Source organism: Trachurus trachurus (assembly GCF_905171665.1).
Source record: "Trachurus trachurus genome assembly, chromosome: 14".
NCBI lineage: Eukaryota > Metazoa > Chordata > Actinopteri > Carangiformes > Carangidae > Trachurus > Trachurus trachurus.
This window is the reverse complement of record NC_139903.1, coordinates 4,840,913-4,861,087: the sequence shown is the minus strand read 5'-3', so window position 1 is coordinate 4,861,087 and position 20,175 is coordinate 4,840,913. Positions and strand designations below refer to the sequence as shown.

At 41.4% G+C, this 20,175-nt stretch overlaps 1 protein-coding gene across 1 annotated transcript; it reads left to right on the top strand.

The window, feature by feature from the left end:
• Positions 1-111: 111 nt before the first annotated feature.
• On the top strand, positions 112-19,786 carry ddx46 (DEAD (Asp-Glu-Ala-Asp) box polypeptide 46). Its single transcript, XM_083987072.1, has 23 exons — positions 112-254; positions 1,284-1,454; positions 2,052-2,174; positions 2,419-2,506; positions 2,608-2,776; positions 3,929-4,170; positions 4,279-4,389; positions 5,468-5,633; positions 5,921-6,041; positions 6,971-7,146; positions 7,602-7,723; positions 11,370-11,448; positions 12,628-12,710; positions 13,914-14,078; positions 14,186-14,348; positions 14,898-15,091; positions 16,186-16,323; positions 16,749-16,898; positions 17,395-17,622; positions 18,521-18,739; positions 18,856-19,000; positions 19,151-19,224; positions 19,333-19,786. Exons 1-23 carry the CDS (start codon positions 238-240, stop codon positions 19,378-19,380), a joined length of 3,192 nt encoding a protein of 1,063 aa, XP_083843198.1. The 5' UTR covers positions 112-237; the 3' UTR covers positions 19,381-19,786.
• Positions 19,787-20,175: the final 389 nt, after the last annotated feature.

Genomic DNA, 20,175 nt, shown 5'->3' with positions numbered 1-20,175 from the left:
AAAACAGTATTGTCGCCGCTGTGACCTCCCACCGCTCGGTGGCGCTCTACGCTGCCGATGCTACGAGTTTTGTGAATTGAACTTAACTTGTCGCAGTTTATTTACGTGCGGGTTCAAAGACACAAACAAACGTCCACCGCACAGCAGCAGCAGCAGAAAACGTTGAATCTGAGAACTCCGTTTCACTGTTTTCTTTTTTACTTTTAACTTTTACGACCGAACTTCGTGGGATAACAAATGGGACGGGAGTCGAGGTATGTCCTGTCCGTTACAGGGTCGATTTCCTCCTGTTGCCGCTCAACGTTACGCTGTTTTAAGTTAGGTCGATATTAGCATGAGTGCTAGCAGCGTGCTAATAACTGAGGCGTTTAATCATTATAAAGCGAGACACTTGCAGGTAGAAACATGGGATTTTGGGCCATTTTGCTTCCTTAACGTGCCTTTTTTCAGGCTAGAGGAAAGAAAGGGTAGAAAATACACAATAATTTTTTTTTTAATTTTACTTAATTTTGTCTTCATTCGTCTGTAAATTTCTTCTAAATTCACCAAAAGTTAGTACCGTATGCTACAGTGGCAAACTGTGTCAGTTATCATTGTAAAGCTCTCTCCTGATCAATTTCCTTTCTATCAGCGACAAATCATAAAAAGTACGATTGACAATAACAATCTACGGAATTTTACAGTACAAATCTTTAAAGGCCGTTTTCTCAAAATGAGTTTTTCCTCGGACTCTGAGCTAGAAATCTCCACTTCAGCAGCACTTACAGACACCAAACCCTGCAGTTTGATCCCTTTCTATATTCTGAAGGTTTTTACAGATGAGGTTTGTTGATATATCAATCACAGCCTGATTTATACAACATTTTATTCCCGAAAAACGTGGCAAAATATGATTTTTATGGCTGCTGACAGTATTTTCTCATTTACAGAGTGATAAAAAGAGATATCCAAAACCCCCTCTGTAAAAACTTGTGACTCTAATATGTCAACAAAATAAAACTAGAATTTTGAAAGTAGCTTTTCCAATGTTCAGATTTCTTTTCTGGAAATATATGCAAATTAACACATCTAATTTGATATTGCCACATAAAATTTGACAAAACTTGTACTACAAAAAATAATTAATGTAAGTGATAAACATGGGAAGTTTCATGGTGATATATCTTAGCCTATTCACCTGTAGTGTCTCAAACAGCTGAGGGGAAGAGAATAAAAAAGTTTCTGTTCATGCAGGGGTTTTTTTTTTCATTGACTCGTAACTTTTGTGCTCTTTTGGTTCTCAGGCACTACAGGAAGCGCTCGGCCTCCCGGGGACGGTCGGGCAGCCGATCCAAGAGTCGCTCCCCGGACAAACGCTCCAAGAAAGAGGACCGGGACCGGGACCGAAGCCGGAGGGAGAGGTCACGGAGCCGGGACCGCCGCAGGTCAAGGTCCAGAGACAGAAAGCGAGCCAGGTGGGTGTTAAACCGAGCTGTACACAATGTGTGAGTGTTAAACAGTTGTGTTTACTCTGCAATGAGCTTTGGTCCACCTCAGCTACTGATTTCCACAGCTTTTCACCAATAATTTCCCAATAAGGTTCAAGAAGAGACATGGATCAGATGTTATGTCAGCAACACAAGCACAGAAACTTAGTATATGTGCTTGTAAATATGATCATAACAGGCTAAAAACCACAGTTTCTGTGGCACAGAGGCACTGTAACTGTAGATGTGTGTGTGCTAAATTGCAGTTAAACGAATTAAGGTGCAAAATTATAAACAGAAATCAAAATGCACAGTTACAAATGCTCCCAACACATTGCAGTATCAATCTGGACAGATACGATATCAAAAAATAAGAAAAAATCTAAGGCAAAATTAAATTCTGCAAATAATTTTTTGCCTAGAAACAGTCACAATCTTCAACTACTGTAAACCTTTCCCATTTTCTCTGTGATTTTTTTTTTGTTTTATAACATTGTAGTTATATTTTGTGATACGTAAATTAAGTGTGGGCGTTTGATTATTATTTGAATTAACAAGTGCATGACACATGTCTTTGCCGTCCAGGCGGTCCAGGAGCAGAGACAGGAGGAGATCCAGAAGCAGAGACAGAAGGAGGTCGGGGAGCCGGAGCAGAGCCCGGAGGTCTCGGTCCGCCAGCCCCAGCAAGAGCAGAAAAGCAGATGAAAAGTGAGACTTTCTGTAAAAATCATCTCATGACATAATTTATCAGCTGTGGTAACTAAAACCCCGAGCGTCATCACGTGTAGTTTGTAAAATAAAGCTTCCTTTTTTGCACCCTATGTGTAATTTAGAAGCCAAATACATGGGGTGATAAATTGTATGTTTTGTTTGTCAGCATAGGCAACACATTTAGGTGTTTTGTCCTTCTGTCTTTATTCATATGTTGTCTAATGTTTTATCTTCCAAACAGGTCAAGGAGCAAAGAGAAAGACACCCTCGATCCTGTATCTGAAAAGAAAAAGGTTAAAGAGGAGAAAGAGGATGAGAAGGTTGAGGATGTAAGTGTCGTAGATGTTCAGTAGGTCCTCTTTGACCGAGTCACCAAATAGCACAAGGGGAAAAAAATATCACTGATCTGGGGTCTGTGTGTCGTTTGCAGCAAGACTTTGACCAGAACAAGCTGGAAGAGGAGATGAGGAAGAGGAAGGAGCGGGTGGAGAAGTGGAGAGAGGAGCAGAGGAAGAAGGCCATCGAAAACATCGGAGAGATCAAGAAAGAGCTGGAGGAGATGAAGCAGGGCAAGAAGTGGAGCCTGGAGGATGACGATGGTGAGGAGGAAGCATTGTCGTGATAACCTGCAGTTTAGTAGGTGGTCTCCAGTAGTGATGTGCAGATCGATACTCAAGAATCGATACTTCCTATACCAGATGTGTCCATTTTAGGATCGATACTCATTAGGGCTGTCAGAACAAACTTCGCAATTCAAACAGAATTCGTATTATTTTAAAAATAAGAACATTCGAAGGTGGAAACTGATGTTCGAACTTGTGCCTTCCACAACGATGCAAATTAACACTGTGCGTCGCAATGTTTGGGGTCGTTAACAGGTTGATAAAACAAACAATTTTGCTGTTGTACGTGACGTAGAGCTGCAACTTCAAATTTACGAGTGGAGTTTTTTTTAATTACGCAAGTGTTTCTAATAAAGAATAAGAAAGGTAATCAGTGATCTATTTGCTTCTATCTCAGAAAAATACAGACTATTCCTTTAAATGTGAATTCAAATGGTCAATGTTGTCCTCAAGAATGTTTACTAAATTAGCAAATTTCCATATCTTAATATAACTATTAATAAAGAATTGTTTTTCTGGGGAAGGGCTCTCATTGGGGAGGGCTCTCCCTTGGTGTCTATACCAATGTTTACACCCTTGGATTTAATGTCTATTTTTCAGTGTTTTATTGCCACGGACAATTCAAATTAAACCAAAGAGAGACCGTCTGTGTTGTAGTGTCAAAGAATCTAAATCAAATCAAAATAAACAACTTGTCCTGGACAGTCAGTGCCGTGCTGCTGCAGTCAGCAACCCTACAACCACACACCATACTCACACGTACACAAACAACAGGAAACACTTACATACGAACAGTACAACTAAATTCACAGTTCAGTAATACAGGAGTAAATAACTATTGCACTTCCCAGATTATTGCATCTTGCCCCTAATAATTGCCACTGTTCTTATGCACCATGTGGGTGGACTGCCACCCAGTCAAGTTCAATAAGAGGAAAAGTGCCCGGAGCGATAGAATATAACAAGAAATATCTAGTTTCATTGCGTAACTATAATTTGAAACGGTCTTTTTTTTTGCCCCCCCTCTTCACACATGAAGCGGTTGTAAAATGTATCGATATGGGTATCGCACATCTTTAATGCTGTCGCTTTAACCCTAACAAAGTCCCTCATAACTCCTCCTTTCAGACGATGACGAGGAGGGCTCGGCGCTGATGGAGGCAGACGATGACGACGATGCGGACGGGAAGGGGGACGGGAAAGACAAAGAGATTAAGGAAGAGAAGAAAGAGGAGGGTGAGAAGGAGAAGGAGACTCCCATGGAGCAGGAGGCGGAGGAGGACGACGTGGATCCTCTGGACGCCTACATGGAGGAGGTGAAACAGGAGGTGAAGAAGTTCAACATGGGAGGAATGAAAGGAAACGACAAGGTGAGGACGAGGGGAAACGCTGCACCAAGAAACACTCGTCCGTGGTTTTAGTTGATGTCTGACTTTTGTTTGTTTGTTTGTTTGATTTTATTTTTTCACCCTCGACAGAAAGGAGCAATGACAGTAACCAAAGTGGTGACGGTCGTTAAAACCAAGAAAGGTCCTCACACTCACAAGAAGAAGGGTGAGCTGATGGAGAACGACCAGGATGCCATGGAGGTGAGTGTGTCAATGCCTTAATGTTTTGGTTCCTAACAAATCAACCGTACGTGCTACAGTTTTTTTCAATTTTCACCAAAATGTCACCCCAATACTTTAGAAACTTTTGTACAATTAAATCAAGTGTAAAGTATGAAGTCCATCCCTCTGTTGTTTTCAAAAACTTCTACTCCCACAATTTTTGCTCAATTGTCACCACATTTGCAGAGAGTGCATCTTCAGACCGTCCTCCACAAAAATACCACCCTGCTTTTTGATATTTGGAAAAATTGAGCCTACAGTGCATCAAAATGTTTGACTGTAAAGTTTTATACCAGCCAATTCTTGATCAATACATTTTCAATCTTCCTGAAAAAATTGACAATATTTTGGAGTCGTGGTCGATGAAGTTTGCCAAATATCTGAATTTTATCTCAAAAACTGAATTTTTTAAAAAACATTTTGAATTCTGCTCTCATGGAAACAATTGCAGTCAATGTAAGAGGCATTTTTAAACATCAGATTTTCTCTTATGAAAACAATAATATTTCTATCCTGTTAAGATGCAATATACAGTATGTATTTTCAGATTTTTGACTTGATAACAGAACTTTTGACATTTTGACAATTTTTTATAATCTGCCTTGACAGCTGCTGTCACCATGGTGACTGCCTTAATCCGTTTGTGAAGCCACACACCAGGTCTCATCTTCAGCCAATTAGCTCCATGAGTTATAGGATGGTTATTGGTGTCGGAGGTTGTGAGTTTAAGACTCAGCCAAGGCAAAATGGACGTTGTAATGCCGATGTTCTTGTTGTCTTCCTATTCTGTCTCTTTTTGCCCAGAGTTTCCTAAATTTGGCTCAAAATTTCTGGCCACGTCGATTTAATTTTGTTTTGTTTTGTTTTGTTTTGTTTACGGAGGCTGCCACATGTTCAGGCCATTAAACTTTAACCTACAGCATTTTTTACATTCAAGTCATGTGCTTTTGGAACAATATTTAAAATTTCTCAGTTTATAAGGGATGAAATACAGGTACTAATGACAAGTATGAGTTATGAAGTGTAGTTGACGTCTCTTCCTGCATGTGTTTGACAGTACTCGTCAGAGGAGGAGGAGGTGGATCTTCAGACGGCTCTGACCGGCTTCCAAACCAAACAGAGGAAAATCCTGGAGCCCGTCGACCACGGGAAGATTCAGTACGAGTCGTACCGCAAAAACTTCTACGTGGAGGTGCCGGAGCTCGCCAAGATGACCCCAGAAGGTCAGTCAACACAAAACTGGGAATAGCTGTACATGCACTTAACCTGAGTATTACACTAATGTAACTTGATCATTCAGAAGCTATGTAGACTATATATTGAACATCGCTATGAAAGGTAAATCAGTTATCTCAGTATCTCAGGTGAAGGTACAGTTAAAATTGAAGACTGCGTGTTTTTCAGCACATTTATATATTATTTAAGAAGCTTAAATTTATGTTGTGTAATGCTCATAGTCTGTGTCTTCCTTTCATAACCGATGTAACATCTCTGTTTTTAATCTATACAGATGTGAACGCGTACAGGTTGGACCTGGAAGGCATCACTGTTAAAGGGAAAGGCTGCACCAAACCAATCAAGACCTGGGTGCAGTGCGGGGTGTCGATGAAGATCCTCAACGCTCTTAAGAAGTGAGTTTTACTGACAGTGACTCATTCTGTGATGGACCAAACTGTAGTTTGTTGATCAGATTCATGAAACTGTTGTGAAGGAGCCGCCTTGTGTGCAAATGACCCAGAGAACCGGTTTGTGCTCATGTGAAAGGAGGAGCTTGAATTTAAAAAACGAAAGAAGAAGTGGATGAATTTATATTTAGCTGGACTGGACTGGAGGTTGCAGGTAATGCAGAAGTGTGGCGTTAAAGAAATACAGAGTCATGCAAAAGTTTGGGAGCCTCTGGTCAAACTTTCTGTTAATGTGAACAGTTCAGCAAGTGGAAGATGAAATGATCTGCAAAAAGCATAAAGTTACAGATGACACATTCCCTTTACATTTTAAGCTCTTTTTTTTTTCATTTTCATCTTTTCCGTGTTCAAACTCACAGAAAAGGAAAAGGTTTGGGCCCCCTGCATAGTTAGTAGCTACTAGCTAGTAGCCCCCCTTTTGGAAACTATCACAGTGTGTAAATAGTAAATGTCTTGTCTGATACCTTGGTCAAAGTTATCTGAGAGCTCAAGTCTCCTGGGTTTCCCATTCTTTTGCAGGCTGCTGCTTTGTTTCCCCTTTTCACTCTGAAACTGTAGAAAACTAAAATAATACACTGTCTGATACTGATTAAAATACTGAAAAAGAGTGTTTCATGTTTCATCTTCCACTGTTCACATTAACAGACATTTTAAACCAGGGGTGCACAAACTTCTGCATGACACTATATTTACCAAAAGTACACACCATGACAAAAAACTAAAGTGTTCATCTTTAAAAAGTAGACAGACTCATTTTCCATCAGAGCTGTTCTTTGAATCATATAAAAATGTAATATCATTTTTAATTTTGTTTTGTGACTATTCACCAACACATCATCTTCACGTCTCATTTGCTTTCTCTCAAACGTCCCCAGGCACGGCTACGAGAAGCCCACCCCCATCCAGGCCCAGGCCATCCCTGCCATCATGTCCGGCCGAGACCTGATTGGCATCGCTAAGACCGGCAGCGGTAAAACCATCGCCTTCCTGTTGCCCATGTTCAGACACATCATGGACCAGAGGCCTCTGGAGGAGTCTGAGGGACCCATCTGTAAGGACGAGATCATTTGATTGATGCTTCCTGTAGCTTTCCAGCCTTTTACAAAAAAAAAAAAAAAAGTCTCCCCACTGTTCAAATAGAAAATAGGAACTGAAAAGTGAGTTGAGACAGACGGTGAGAGCTTGGATTATGAGAAGTGGAGTGGAGTTCTCCTGCTCCTCCTCTGCTTTTTTAAAGATTTGGTTCATGACCCGAATGTAGGTCAAAGGAAGACTGAAATATTAAATCTCAGTTTGGGATAATAACCCCTGGCTGTCTTCTTTATAGGTCACGTTAAGAGACATTCAAGTCTTTTTCGCCTCAGTTAATGTTCTTGGCAAATGCGACGTATTCCTTTTTATTTAATATATATATAAATATCATCAAGATGTGACTGCTCAAATTAGTCAAAGATGGAAAATCTATTTTCATTTATCATCCTGTTTCTCTCCTTCTTCCTGCCTCAGCTGTGATCATGACTCCGACCAGAGAGCTGGCTCTGCAGATCACCAAGGAGTGTAAGAAGTTCTCTAAACCACTGGGGCTCAGGGTGGTGTGTGTTTATGGAGGCACGGGCATCAGCGAACAGGTAAACACACACAAACACACACACTAATGTAACATGTTTATTTTATTTCTGCAGGGGTGTAATGCTTTTCTATTTTAGTGTAAGTAAATACTGTACAAATAATCCACACTGATGTCGTTGTGGTTGTGACAAATGAGCTCCTTCAATTTTTTTGCAATGCCAAAACATAATGAATACTGCACTGAACATTATAGATATTATAAATGTTGACTTCCAGAACTGCTCCTAAGTCAGTCCCTCCAGAAAAACACAATTATGCAATCGCATAATTCAACATATATTCAGCCAAAGTCTTCATATTATGTGGGCATCGCTTTTTTTGACTCATTTTGCGGCTCTTTTGCCACATAAATTGCCAATTTCCGTGCAAAATGCTTGAAATAATGCATTTCCATTGCAAAAAAGTCACATATCTCTTTGCAGAAAGTTGAAAAATATTGCAATTTTAATTCACACAGAAGCAGCCATTTTCCTCCTGTTGCCTTGAAAACGACAATGTGATACGTTATTGCCTCAAAATCAAAAGCTCTCAAAGGTTTCAAAAGGTCTCAGCTGGGGTCAGTAAAATGTTTTTCTTACAGGCTGACAGTGACAATCACGTGAAACTGAGGCGAACTCATTCATGGTTGTCTCTGGTTATACTGATAACTGCCGACCTCCAATGTTGACGCGCGACGTATCCGCGTGGTATCCGCGTGCATTCGGTGCGACGGAGCCGCCGTTTTTCCCCCGTGCATGTCCGTTGCTGTGTCAGGCAGGTGTTTCCCACGGAGCTCTGCCCCGTTTCAGAGGTGAAGGAGAGACGTCGCCTCCGCGATGTAGAATGTGTTCAATTAAAGTGAAACTAACACATTATATAGGCCTATATGTCCATTACACACTTTTAGGCCTTAAAATGTCTTAAATTTGTTGAATTATTGTGTTCAAGACTTAAATAAGACAGCTCTTAAATGTTCGTATGCCCACCATGGGCGAGCATTTCACTCGCATTTGCCCCTAAAAAAAAAAAATACATGTGTGAACCAGGAAAATCACAAAAAAGAAAGAGCACAACCTGCGATTGGTCAAAAACTACAAATCCCACAATTCTCTGGCCTCAACAATAACAGTAGTTAGTGTAAGTAAGGGAGAGTGGAGCTGTCGGTGAAAAGAGGAAACAACGCCACGTCTGGTCCTGTTCTATGTTCGTTCACACCGTCACCGTTTATTCGTTACGTCCGCGGTTTAAAAGGCCGTGACGCAAAGACGCGATTAGGCGCGAGACGCGATTAGGCGCGAGACGCGGTAGACGCGACTTTTTTTTTTTTGCGACGCTACACCCGATTGTTTTATGGCGACGGGACCTTCGCGTCTTCGTCCTTTTCATCGTGTTTGGCGGGAAGACCCGCAAGGGGCTTCCCGCCAAACACGAGGAACGCTTTTTTTTCGCTCGAGTTTATACGCGCGACCAAACGCGAGATACGCGAGAAATGCGATTTATCGCTCGTTTTGACTTTGTGTAAATTCGCGTCTTCACGAGCCCGCCCATTTTCACTACAACAACAACAACATTTCTGCTCTCACCAACCATGGTTGAGGTCACAACGCTGCTGTAGCTGCTCTGGAAGAGTTCCAGCTGATGAGCTACAGAGACTTTAGTCAAAGAGGAGCAGTGCGTCGCTGTGTCGGACTGTTTGGATTTAATGAAGAAGCTGCACAGAGTCAGGTGAGCAGAAGCTGCCCCCCCCCCCCCCCCCCCCCTCACCGTGGAGCCGCTGCTGTCTCACAGCCGCCACCGACCCCTAGATAAAAACACCACCGACCCCTAGAATAAAACACCACTAAGCCGTGGACGGTCGCTGCGTGGATAAAATGCTGACGACCAAAACAGCCGCCACCAGGTCACTGACTGGAGAGTTTTAAAGTCGGCACATGAACGCAGCTCAGACCGGCCGGTGCCTCAGCGCGGTGATCAGCAGGACGCTATAGCCTACCCAGTACCGGCCAGCTCAGTACAGAGGGGGGGGGGGCGATAACGTGACGCACAGTATACTGTTATGAGACACATTATGCATCCCAACTGTCTTTTTTTTAGATGATTTTTTTTTTTTTTTTTTTTTTTTACCAAGAATGCGCCCAAAAAAATCATGATCCAGGGGCCAAAATTCGAAACAAATATATATATTTTTTGTGTCAGGCAGGTGTCTCCGCTCTGCCCCGTTTCAGAGGTGAAGGAGAGACGTCGCCTCCGCGGTGTAGAATGTGTTCAATTAAAGTGAAACTAACACATTATATCGGCCTATATGTCCATTACACACTGAATGGGATGTTAAATCCCATGTCTTTATTTCTTCAGTTTATTTTAATAGTAATAATTATGACTAACATTCAGTGAAGACCTAAAAATCAGTATCTCCAAAACTGAAATATTGCAATGGTTTTTATTTTTTTAAAGCATTTTTAATATAGAAATGTTGGCCTTCTGAAAACTGTCCATCTATATGCACTAGAGGCTGACATTTTATCGGGATTCCCGCGGGACACGGGATTCCCGCGGGAATCCCGTGATTCGGGAGTCAATTTATTTTGAATCACGTGATCGGGACGTGACGGGAAAAAATGTAAACGGGAGTGAACGGGACCGGGAGTCAAAGCGCGACATTCAAAGAAGCACAAGCCAGGCAGTGCTACGGATGGTGCGCTCAAAACGGTCCAAAAGTTTTAAGTGTGTGGACTGATGCACACTGCACACCCTCAGTGATCACTGTCCTGGCTCCGTAGCGGTGTACCTAAATCAACATACCGGTAGGGAAACGTTTTCGGCCAGTCAGGAGTCAGCTGATGCGGCGGCGGCGGCGGCGGCGTAATCTCCACCTCGCATTAAACAGCTGATGCACAATGCACACCCTCAGTGATCACTGTCGTGGCTACGTAGCGGTGTGTAACATGTGTAAATCAACATACCGGTAGGCAATTAAACGTTTTCCGCCAGTCAGAGGAGTCAGCTGATGCGGCGGCGGCGTAATCTCCACCTCGCATTAAACAGGTGATGCACACAAGCAAAAAATAAAGAAAGAAAAAGAGAGAGAGGGAGAGAGAAAGGACGAGGAGGGCGTTCATTATCTCTAATTGAAATAACAAAACAAGACGGTAGACGTGTTGACGCCACATCTACCGTCTTGTTTTGTCTGTCATTCAGCCTGCAGTGCGCTGAGAGGGGGGGGGGGGGGGGGGGGGGGCTGGGGATCTGTGTCTGTCAACACAATCGTTTAGGCATGATGACTGTGTTCATAGAAAAAATCGGGAACAGGACGGGTTCGGGAGTGATTTATTCGGGATTTGAACGGGACAGGATTTTTTTTTGACTTTGTCACGGGACCGGGACGGGACGGGAATTTTTTTGCGGGAGCGGGACGGGACGGGATTGAAAAAACACTCCCGTGTCAGCCTCTAATATGCACTCAATACTTGGTTGGGGTTGAACTACTGGAAATAGACTTTTCTGTGATACTGTTAATGGTGAACCCCCCCCCCCCCCCCCCCCCCCCCCCCCCCCCCCCCGCCCGCCAGACAATTCCTCTCTTTTTTGGTCCTGACCCGTTTGCATCCCTGATAATATAACACTGATATAATGTCTGATAATGTTGGTGTTTGTGTTGCGTTGCAGATTGCTGAGCTGAAGAGAGGAGCTGAGATCATTGTGTGCACACCAGGAAGAATGATTGACATGTTGGGGGCCAACAGCGGTGAGTTCACACACTTTCGCTTTTTTAATTCAGATGAGATGTAAAAAAAATTATTCAGACTCGGCTCCTTTGATGCCTCGTGAACTTGAATCTTTTAAATGTATCGTGCATGGAATAAATGTCACAATATGATGAAGTACACTGTGAATCGAACCAGTACAAACTTACTAAACTGTTATTGACATTATTTGAGCATCTTTGGGATCAGTCATATCTACAAGACAGGGATGTGATGTGTTTCCTGAAGATCAGGGCAAAAGTGCAGGTAGGTGGACCTGGTGCTGCCTCCGTGGTTCCTCAGTCTCCGAGCCAGAGATGATCATGATGTTTGATAACTGTGCTGTCGACATACTGTAGCTTAGTCAGGGTCTGTAAGTTGTAAATATATACTGTATATGTACTGAGAAAAGTCTGAATGCTCCAGCAGGGCTCTACGGTGCTGTTGTTTTAGTAAATATACTCTTATAAATACATTTAGACTCTTAAGAGGAGATGAATTCAATGAATGAATGAATTGATATTCAGAGCGCAGAGAATAAAACCCCATCTCTTAAATTTGAGGTTCATCTGAGAATATAACGATCATTGTAGAGCCCTGTGCAGCACTGAGGATTTGCATAAAAATGTAAACAAATGCTTGAAATGTTGTTACAAAATAGTATCTGTTACATTTTCTGACATTATAAATGTGCATTATGTAAATCTTTTTTGAGCATTTATACAATTTGAAGGGGTTTTTTAATGTGACTTCCACACATGCGAGGTAATCTGTAATATGTTTCCCTTGTAGGTGAAAAGGCGCTTGGTCAGATAATGCTTGATGGGGCTCCATCTCTTGTATTGTATCTTGAGGCTGTTTTCTGACTTTTACAGGTCCCTCATGTCCCTGAGATGGTACGCAAGATGAGAGACAAGCAAAAAAAAAAAAAAAAGAATACTTTTAAATGCTAATAAAATCAAATGAAACCCTGTCCACTTGAAACTAGACCACAGAAGAATGTGCTGCAGCTAGGATGCCTTGTTTTGTTGCTAAGTAATGTCAAGTATTCGTATTCTGCAAAAGGATTTAAGTGTTTTGTTGTCAGATTAGGTTCATGTGTTTTTTTTTTAAAAAAGGTTCGGCTTGAGTTTTCCTAAAGTTATCTGTGTATCTCCACGCTCGTCTCCTGTGGTGTGTAGGTCGAGTCACCAACCTGCGCAGAGTCACATACGTGGTGCTGGATGAAGCAGACAGGATGTTCGACATGGGCTTCGAGCCGCAGGTGAGTGTCGCTTAGATTTATACTGTGAACCACAGTAAAGGGTTGTTTCTCAGAGTTTGTTTTTCTTTATCTGCTGCTACAATTGTTAAGTTTGTGCATTTTATTTAAAGGAATAGTTCAACATTTTGGCAAATTGGCCCATTGCCATAATCCTATAGTCTTACAAGTAGGTTCGTTCCTTTATTTGTCGGTGCAAGCTATTTTTAGAACGGTGGAGCAGAGCTGTGAGCTGCTCAGAGCTACGCTACGGAGGCTCATGGGATTTCTTGGTTTCCCTCATCAAATACACATCAGAAATCGACTTGCAGATCAAATATTCACATTTCCTTTTCATTCATAATCCTCACACACATTGACCTGACACCTGAGTCTTTGAGTCGCTCCTTCCACGTTTCACCAGTGTTAAGAAATGTAAATTTACTGGTTGCACATGTACAAATTTTGAAATTTACTTGCACTGTCTCAAATGTTAGGGGCAAAATGCCTCCATTCAGGGGAAGTTCATGCTGGTACTGAGAAAGGTTCCAGAATACACAGTGCATCGCAGTTTGTTGTCCAACACAATATTAGGCAGGTGGTCATGGTATTAGGCCTGATTGGTGTATATGTAATAGATAAAATAAAATGAACCTCCTAACCCAGTGGTTCTCAACTGGTGGGTCGGGACCCAAAAGTGGGTCGCGGACAGCTGGTCAAAAAAGTAAATATTTAATGCACATCTGATGTTGGACATGTCTTTTATTTTGAAAAATAACGTGAACACATGCAGTTGAAATGGTCCTCCTCAGTTTCTTATTATTTGCTCTGAATGCAAAGATATCAGTTTCTTATTAATGTGGCCTGAATGCAGTGAATCTTGTATTGTTTTGTGGGACTTCATTTTGTGCAATTTGATATTTATTCACTTTTGTGAATATGCTCTGAATGCAGAGATGCATTAGAAGTCAAATATATTGTTTTGTTGTTCTCCATTTTGTTTGATATTTTTTAATTCACTTCCGTACATGCAGTTGTCATGGTCCTCCTCAGTTTCATTCATGTGCCCTGAAATGCACTTTGCTCAATAAAGAGGAAAATGAGTTTTTAAAGGCTTTAAAAAAAAAAGTGGGTCGCGACTTAATGACCATTGGAAAATGTGGGTCCCAGAGTGCGACTAGTTGAGAACCCCTGTCCTAACCTGTGTCACCTCTCTTCCTCCACCAGGTGATGCGTATTGTGGACAACGTGCGTCCAGACCGTCAGACAGTCATGTTTTCGGCCACCTTCCCCAGAGCCATGGAGGCGCTGGCCCGTAGGATCCTGCTGAAGCCCATCGAGGTCCAGGTTGGCGGCCGCAGTGTCGTCTGCTCCGACGTGGAACAACACGTGGTAAATAATCTGCTGTTAAGGTTTTATTCCAAAGATGTCACTTGGTTTGATTTGTAGAAACTTACTAGCTTACTAACTTTTTTTTTTTTTTTTTTACTTTTGTGTAGCTGGTGATTGATGAGGATAAGAAGTTCCTGAAGCTGCTGGAAATTCTTGGTCACTACCAGGAGAAGGGCTCGGTCATCATCTTTGTGGACAAACAGGAGCATGCAGATGCACTGCTGAAAGACTTGATGAAAGCCTCGTACCCCTGCATGTCGCTGCATGGAGGTAAGGAGCTGATACAGGCACGCTGGTGTCGAGGAATCAGACATTCCCACCTTGGTTGGGCTTTTTAAAAGAAGGTGAAGGCACCGATTCCTGCTGCGACAGAGATGAAAGTGAAAAAAACTAGTGGTGGGACTTAAAATATGAATCTTAATTGATTAGGGCTTTGTAATTAATTATTCACATTGTAATCATATACGTACCTACATACAGTATATGTACAGTCATCGTACCCTTCCAAAAGTCACATTACAACCTGGAAATTAAAAATTTTGAGTTGTATGTATGCAATATAACCACCTTATCAAAGTGGAAATAACATTTAGAGCATTTTTCGATGCATCTGGTGCATCGGTATGTTCGGTATGCCAAGAACTGAAAGGAACGATTCATTAATTGCAGAAAAAAATGTAATCGAAAATGACACGTTAAAGTCCCAGCCCTAGAAAAAAAATGATTCAGAGGGGGTTATCTATTTCTTCCTTCCTTTCTTTCTGACCTCGTCCAGTATTGTGATCTCTCCGATCTTAATTTTAACGGTGCTCCTCTTAGGAATTGACCAGTACGACCGAGACAGCATCATCAACGACTTCAAGAACGGAGCCTGTCGCCTGATGGTGGCCACGTCTGTCGCAGCCAGAGGCCTGGACGTCAAGCAGCTGATCCTGGTGGTCAACTACAACTGTCCCAACCACTACGAGGACTACGTCCACCGGGCCGGACGCACAGGCCGAGCAGGCAACAAGGTCAGTCGGAGAGTACACTGATCCCGCTCCCGCATCCTGACACCAACATCCCAAAATAATCAATTTAACAACCCAAAAAATGCTTCAAACATTTTTTCTAAGTAAACTTATTATTTAAAAGAAATGAAATGTATCCACTTAATGCCATTAAAAGTGCTCAGATAAGGTCGGAGTCTCTAAAACTACACCTGTCCATCAAGTCTCATTAAATAGTAGAATACAGTCATTAAGTGAAATAAATTCATATTTAACTTAAAGCAGAAGTAAGTGGTCCGGTCGTTTTCGCTAATGCTGCGTTCCAGGCAGGCTTTTGAAATCGTAAATTACAGCTTCAAGTCACAACTTACGACTTTGTAGCGTTCCAGGCAACCCACTCGTGTTTTTCCGACCTGTTTTACCGGTGAAAGTCACTATAACGGCCACTCGTAACTTCCGACCGGTGAACTCGTACCAGATCGAACTGGTACCACTTCACGGTCGGAAAAATACGAGTTTCCTTGAACGCACCATAACAGTCCTCGTCCCTACGTCACCACATTCACGGCGTCCCTTGGCTGCACACACAGCCCTGCATGCTGTTCTCTCTCCTCATTGGATAAAAACTGTAGGATACGATAAATGTTTTCTCCTCGGCTCAGAGCAGAGCAGAGTGACTGACAGACCCGTGTTTCAGACCAAACACTCTATGTAAGTGATTGCTGTCGGAAGATATAACTATTTAAGACTTATATTAACACAAATATATCACTTACTTCTGCTTTAATCCTTTCAATCCAAATGTAATGAATATACCTTAATACAACCCTGAAATGTTCAATTAAACTAGCAGCCCATTCAGGCCACTAACTGGGAGGACTTCAGTTTGTTAAAATGTTGTATAAAACCTGTTGTTGTTATCATGCTAGCTACTTCTTATAGCTGAAGACCCATAGTTGGTGGTGATTGACATGAGTACTGGCGATTCTTCTTTTTGTAACTTATGAAGGAGGCTCTATTCTCACTATTACAAAATTATTTTGAAGCTCTTATTTTAAGATGATTAATTAAATAAACCTTCATATCTGCTTCTCTCTACATCTTATTCCTTCTTCCAGGGATACGCCTACACCTTCATCACAGACGATCAGGTTCGCTACGCTGGTGATATCATCAAAGCTTTGGAGCTGTCAGGTTCTCCTGTCCCTCCAGAGCTGGAGCAGCTTTGGGCCTCCTTCAAAGACCAGCAGAAAGCGGTAAGATGAGGGGAAGAGGATTCGGATGAGTGTGTGCACCTTTTATAACTTAAATTTTTTATTACTTATTTTATTTTATTTTTATTTATTTTATTTAGTTTTCACATGTATATAGGCAAAAACGTGTGTGCACCTTTAAAGTCTGAAAGCTACATGAGGCTGAATGTCGGGGTGGATGGCGATAATTATTTTCATTTCTGACATTTTAACGGATGAAGAATTTATATATCATAATGCTGGATAACAGAACTCTTTGTTAGTTTGTTCTTCTTTACACACCACATCTCTTATATTTCTGTCTTCACTCATTTATCTGTTGATTTGCATTAGGAAGACTTTGCACAATTGGGAAGATATTTTAATTCTACATTATCACTTTGTTTTCTTTCTGTTTTTTTCCCTCCTCTTCCTCTTCATCCACTCAGGAGGGTAAGACGATTAAGAGCAGCAGCGGCTTCTCAGGAAAAGGCTTCAAGTTTGACGAGACAGAGCACGCCCTGGCCAATGAGAGGAAGAAGCTGCAGAAAGCTGCTCTCGGCCTCCAGGACTCAGACGACGAGGACGGAGCCCTTGATGTCAGTAGCCTTTTAAATTTCATTCATTCTCCGTGATTTAAAATGTCGACATGTTTTCATTAAATCAGGGTTCCTACGCAAGTATGGAAAGTATGGAATTTGATTTTATACATTTCCAGGTCTGGAAAAGTATGGAAAATGGAAACTATTGTATGGAAATATATTTATCTTAATACTTATCTGGGTTTGGTCTTATTCACATCATTATTTTGTATGCGCTATTGTACCTAGCTACAATCTCCTGGAAATGATTTGGTTACACAATGGCGTACAAATTCAGAATAATGAAAACAAATGATTACTTGCATGATTTTATTAACATGATACACATCTATTTACTCAAATGTCACACATTATTTGAATTTTTTTACTGAGTAGTCCGGAAATTAGGGTCTGGAAAAAGTATGGAATTTGGAAATGTAAAATGTGTAGGAACCCTGTTAAATCAACCGTCTGCCAGCGTCATATCGAAGTTCAACCGCTTCTCTGTGTTCAGATTGAGGAGCAGATCGAGAGCATGTTCAACTCCAAGAAGAGGGTGAAGGATCTGTCTGCTCCCGGTGCGTCCAGCGGTCCTGCAGGGGCCGTCGCCCCCACGGCAGCGGTGTCCGGAGGGCTGCCAGGCCTCGGACCCACGTCTGCTGGAAACATCCAGAAACTGGAGATGGCCAAGAGGCTGGCGCTCAAGATCAACGCTCAGAAGAACCTGGGCGCTGAGGCTCAGGTACGTCAAAGAGATGAGATGGTCACACGTCTGCGTGGGTCTGTCTTGTCTTTGTGGAATAAGATCAGAAACCAGATGTGCTGTGAAAAACATATTTCCATCTATTACAGATTTGTGTGTTGCGCTGTAATTATATTATTATCCCATCCAATCCCTCAGGTTGTTGGTCAAGATGATTTATCTTTTATCTTCACAAAATGAATTGGACACTGACAGGGGCAAAGATGAATCACATTAATTTATCATAAAATTAAAAGGAAGCACTAAAATTAAATGAAGACGTAAGCAGATCAATGTATACACAAGTGCACAAAGTAAATGACAATTATAGGTAAAGAAGAATCCACAAGGATGAAACTACAAAGACAAAAACAAACCTTTTACAGCGTTCTTAAGTGAACAGGTGCTAATTTAAAAAAAAATATTAGATTCCATATCATTAAACCTCCGTTAACTGTCCTGGAAAACCTGGAAAATGGTTGACCAATTTTCCAGTCATGGAAAATAAGAAAAAAAGTCAAATGTCCTGAAAAATGATTTACCACATCGTGAGTTCTATTCGACTTTTTCAGACCCCGTTAAGGATGTCTTTTCCAAAGAAGTGTTTAGCAAGAAAACTGGCGACTTTGAGTTGTTAGAGCAGCAGCAGAGAGCTGTAGTGGGCGTGATTTAAAAACAAAAACAACATGTTTGCATTGTTTTTATGATCAATTGTCATCATTTCTATGCATGTAAGAGATTATCTCATATCATAAACCATGTTTCCATCCACACGGTTTTAGTTTTAGTTATTTAGACAATTAGTTTCATGTTTATTGTGTGTTGTGTCAAGATTAGTTTCCTCTGAAAAATACCAATAATAAGTCGTAAGTCAAACTGTCTTTATCTTCATGTGCAGGACGTGATGCAGCAGGCCACTAACGCCATCCTGCGCGGCGGCACCATCATGACTCCCTCGGTGTCGGCCAAGACCATCGCGGAGCAGCTGGCGGAGAAGATCAACGCCAAGCTGAACTACACCCCGGTGGAGAAGCTGGAGGAGGAGCGGCAGGCGGCCGAGCAGGCGGAGACGGTCAAGAGATACGAAGAGGAGCTGGAGATCAACGACTTCCCGCAGGTGAGGAAACCGTGCTGACGGCGCAAACGTCGCAAGAATTAAAAAATATTCTCACATGCTTTTTCATATTTGAAGCACGAAAAGTTCAAAATGTTTGTCACTCTGCTCCTCCTCAGACGGCCAGGTGGAAGGTGACGTCTAAAGAAGCTCTGCAGAGGATCGGTGAATACTCTGAAGCTGCCATCACCATCAGAGGAACCTACTTCCCTCCAGGCAAAGAGCCCAAGGAGGGAGAACGCAAGATCTACCTGGCTATTGAGAGTATGTGTGGAAGACAATAACATCTACTACTCGTTCTTCTGGCAAAACGCTTCATCCATCTGCTCTTCATCTGACACTTCTTGTCTGTCTTCTTGTCTTTGATAGACGTTCATAGCCTGTGTAGATTAATCCCTGTGTTTGTTCTCCTAGGTGCAAACGAACTGGCGGTGCAGAAAGCTAAAACGGAGATAACGCGGTTAATCAAGGAAGAGCTCATCAGATTAGTAAGTATCCTCTCACATTTATGTATGATTATGCAAATATGAATGATAATTTAAACAAAAACATGTTTTGCTCATTGTCTTTTTCTTTCTCCATCTTTTTCTTTCCAGCAAAACTCCTACCAGCCGACGAGCAAAGGCCGGTACAAAGTGTTGTAGAGGAGAAGCCAAGATATGTTGGAGGAGTTTCCGTTTCTCATCGTCTCATTTTTCTTCTGCTTGGTTGAACAATATTTTAGTCTATATTTTTAACATCAACAATGTAAGTTTAGTTCAAGGTTTTGTTTTAATTTTTTTCTCCTTGTTTGTTACTTTTGTCCCTTACATGATTTCCTTTTTTTTCTCCAGTGATTTTTTTTTTTATATATCAATAAACCATAAATAGCAAAAATGTGACTTCACTGTCATCAAACCATCACAATCCTATACATTAAATAAAATAGAATATGTCTTTATATATAAGACACGTTTTCTTAAATGTTGATTTTGTCCAGGTTGTATTTTGTTGTACATTAAACATACCAGCCGTTGTCTTTATGAAGAAACCCTCAGATGAAAGATGTTTTTACTTTCCCTTGAAAATAAATCAGTGTGTTGCTGAGGAAGTAAACTTGACGTGTCCAGATGTTTATATGAAAAAATCTAGTACTTTATTTTTAAACAGGTTATTATTCATCTGTGTTTTTTTTTGTAGCACTGAAACCAGATTATGGCTGAATTTCATAACAAGCCGGATAATATTGAAGATTCAAGATTCAAGTACTGGTGAAACAATACAATGAAATTTTATTTGGCAACAATCCATAGCATGGACATCTAAATAAATAAGAGTGATGGCTTGTTGCAAAGTGCATTCAAAATGACTTTATAATTAAAAACAATTTAAGTAACCTTAAGACAGTCAGGATAAATAAATAAAAAATCCTTATCTTAAAAAGATAAAAGGCATTGGTG

Excerpts from the sequence above, each read along its gene's own strand:
- ddx46 (XM_083987072.1), top strand. Across the intron at positions 6,042-6,970 it reads ATCCTCAACGCTCTTAAGAA|GCACGGCTACGAGAAGCCCA; the intron begins GTGAGTTTTACT and ends AAACGTCCCCAG. Across the intron at positions 12,711-13,913 it reads ACATGGGCTTCGAGCCGCAG|GTGATGCGTATTGTGGACAA; the intron begins GTGAGTGTCGCT and ends TTCCTCCACCAG.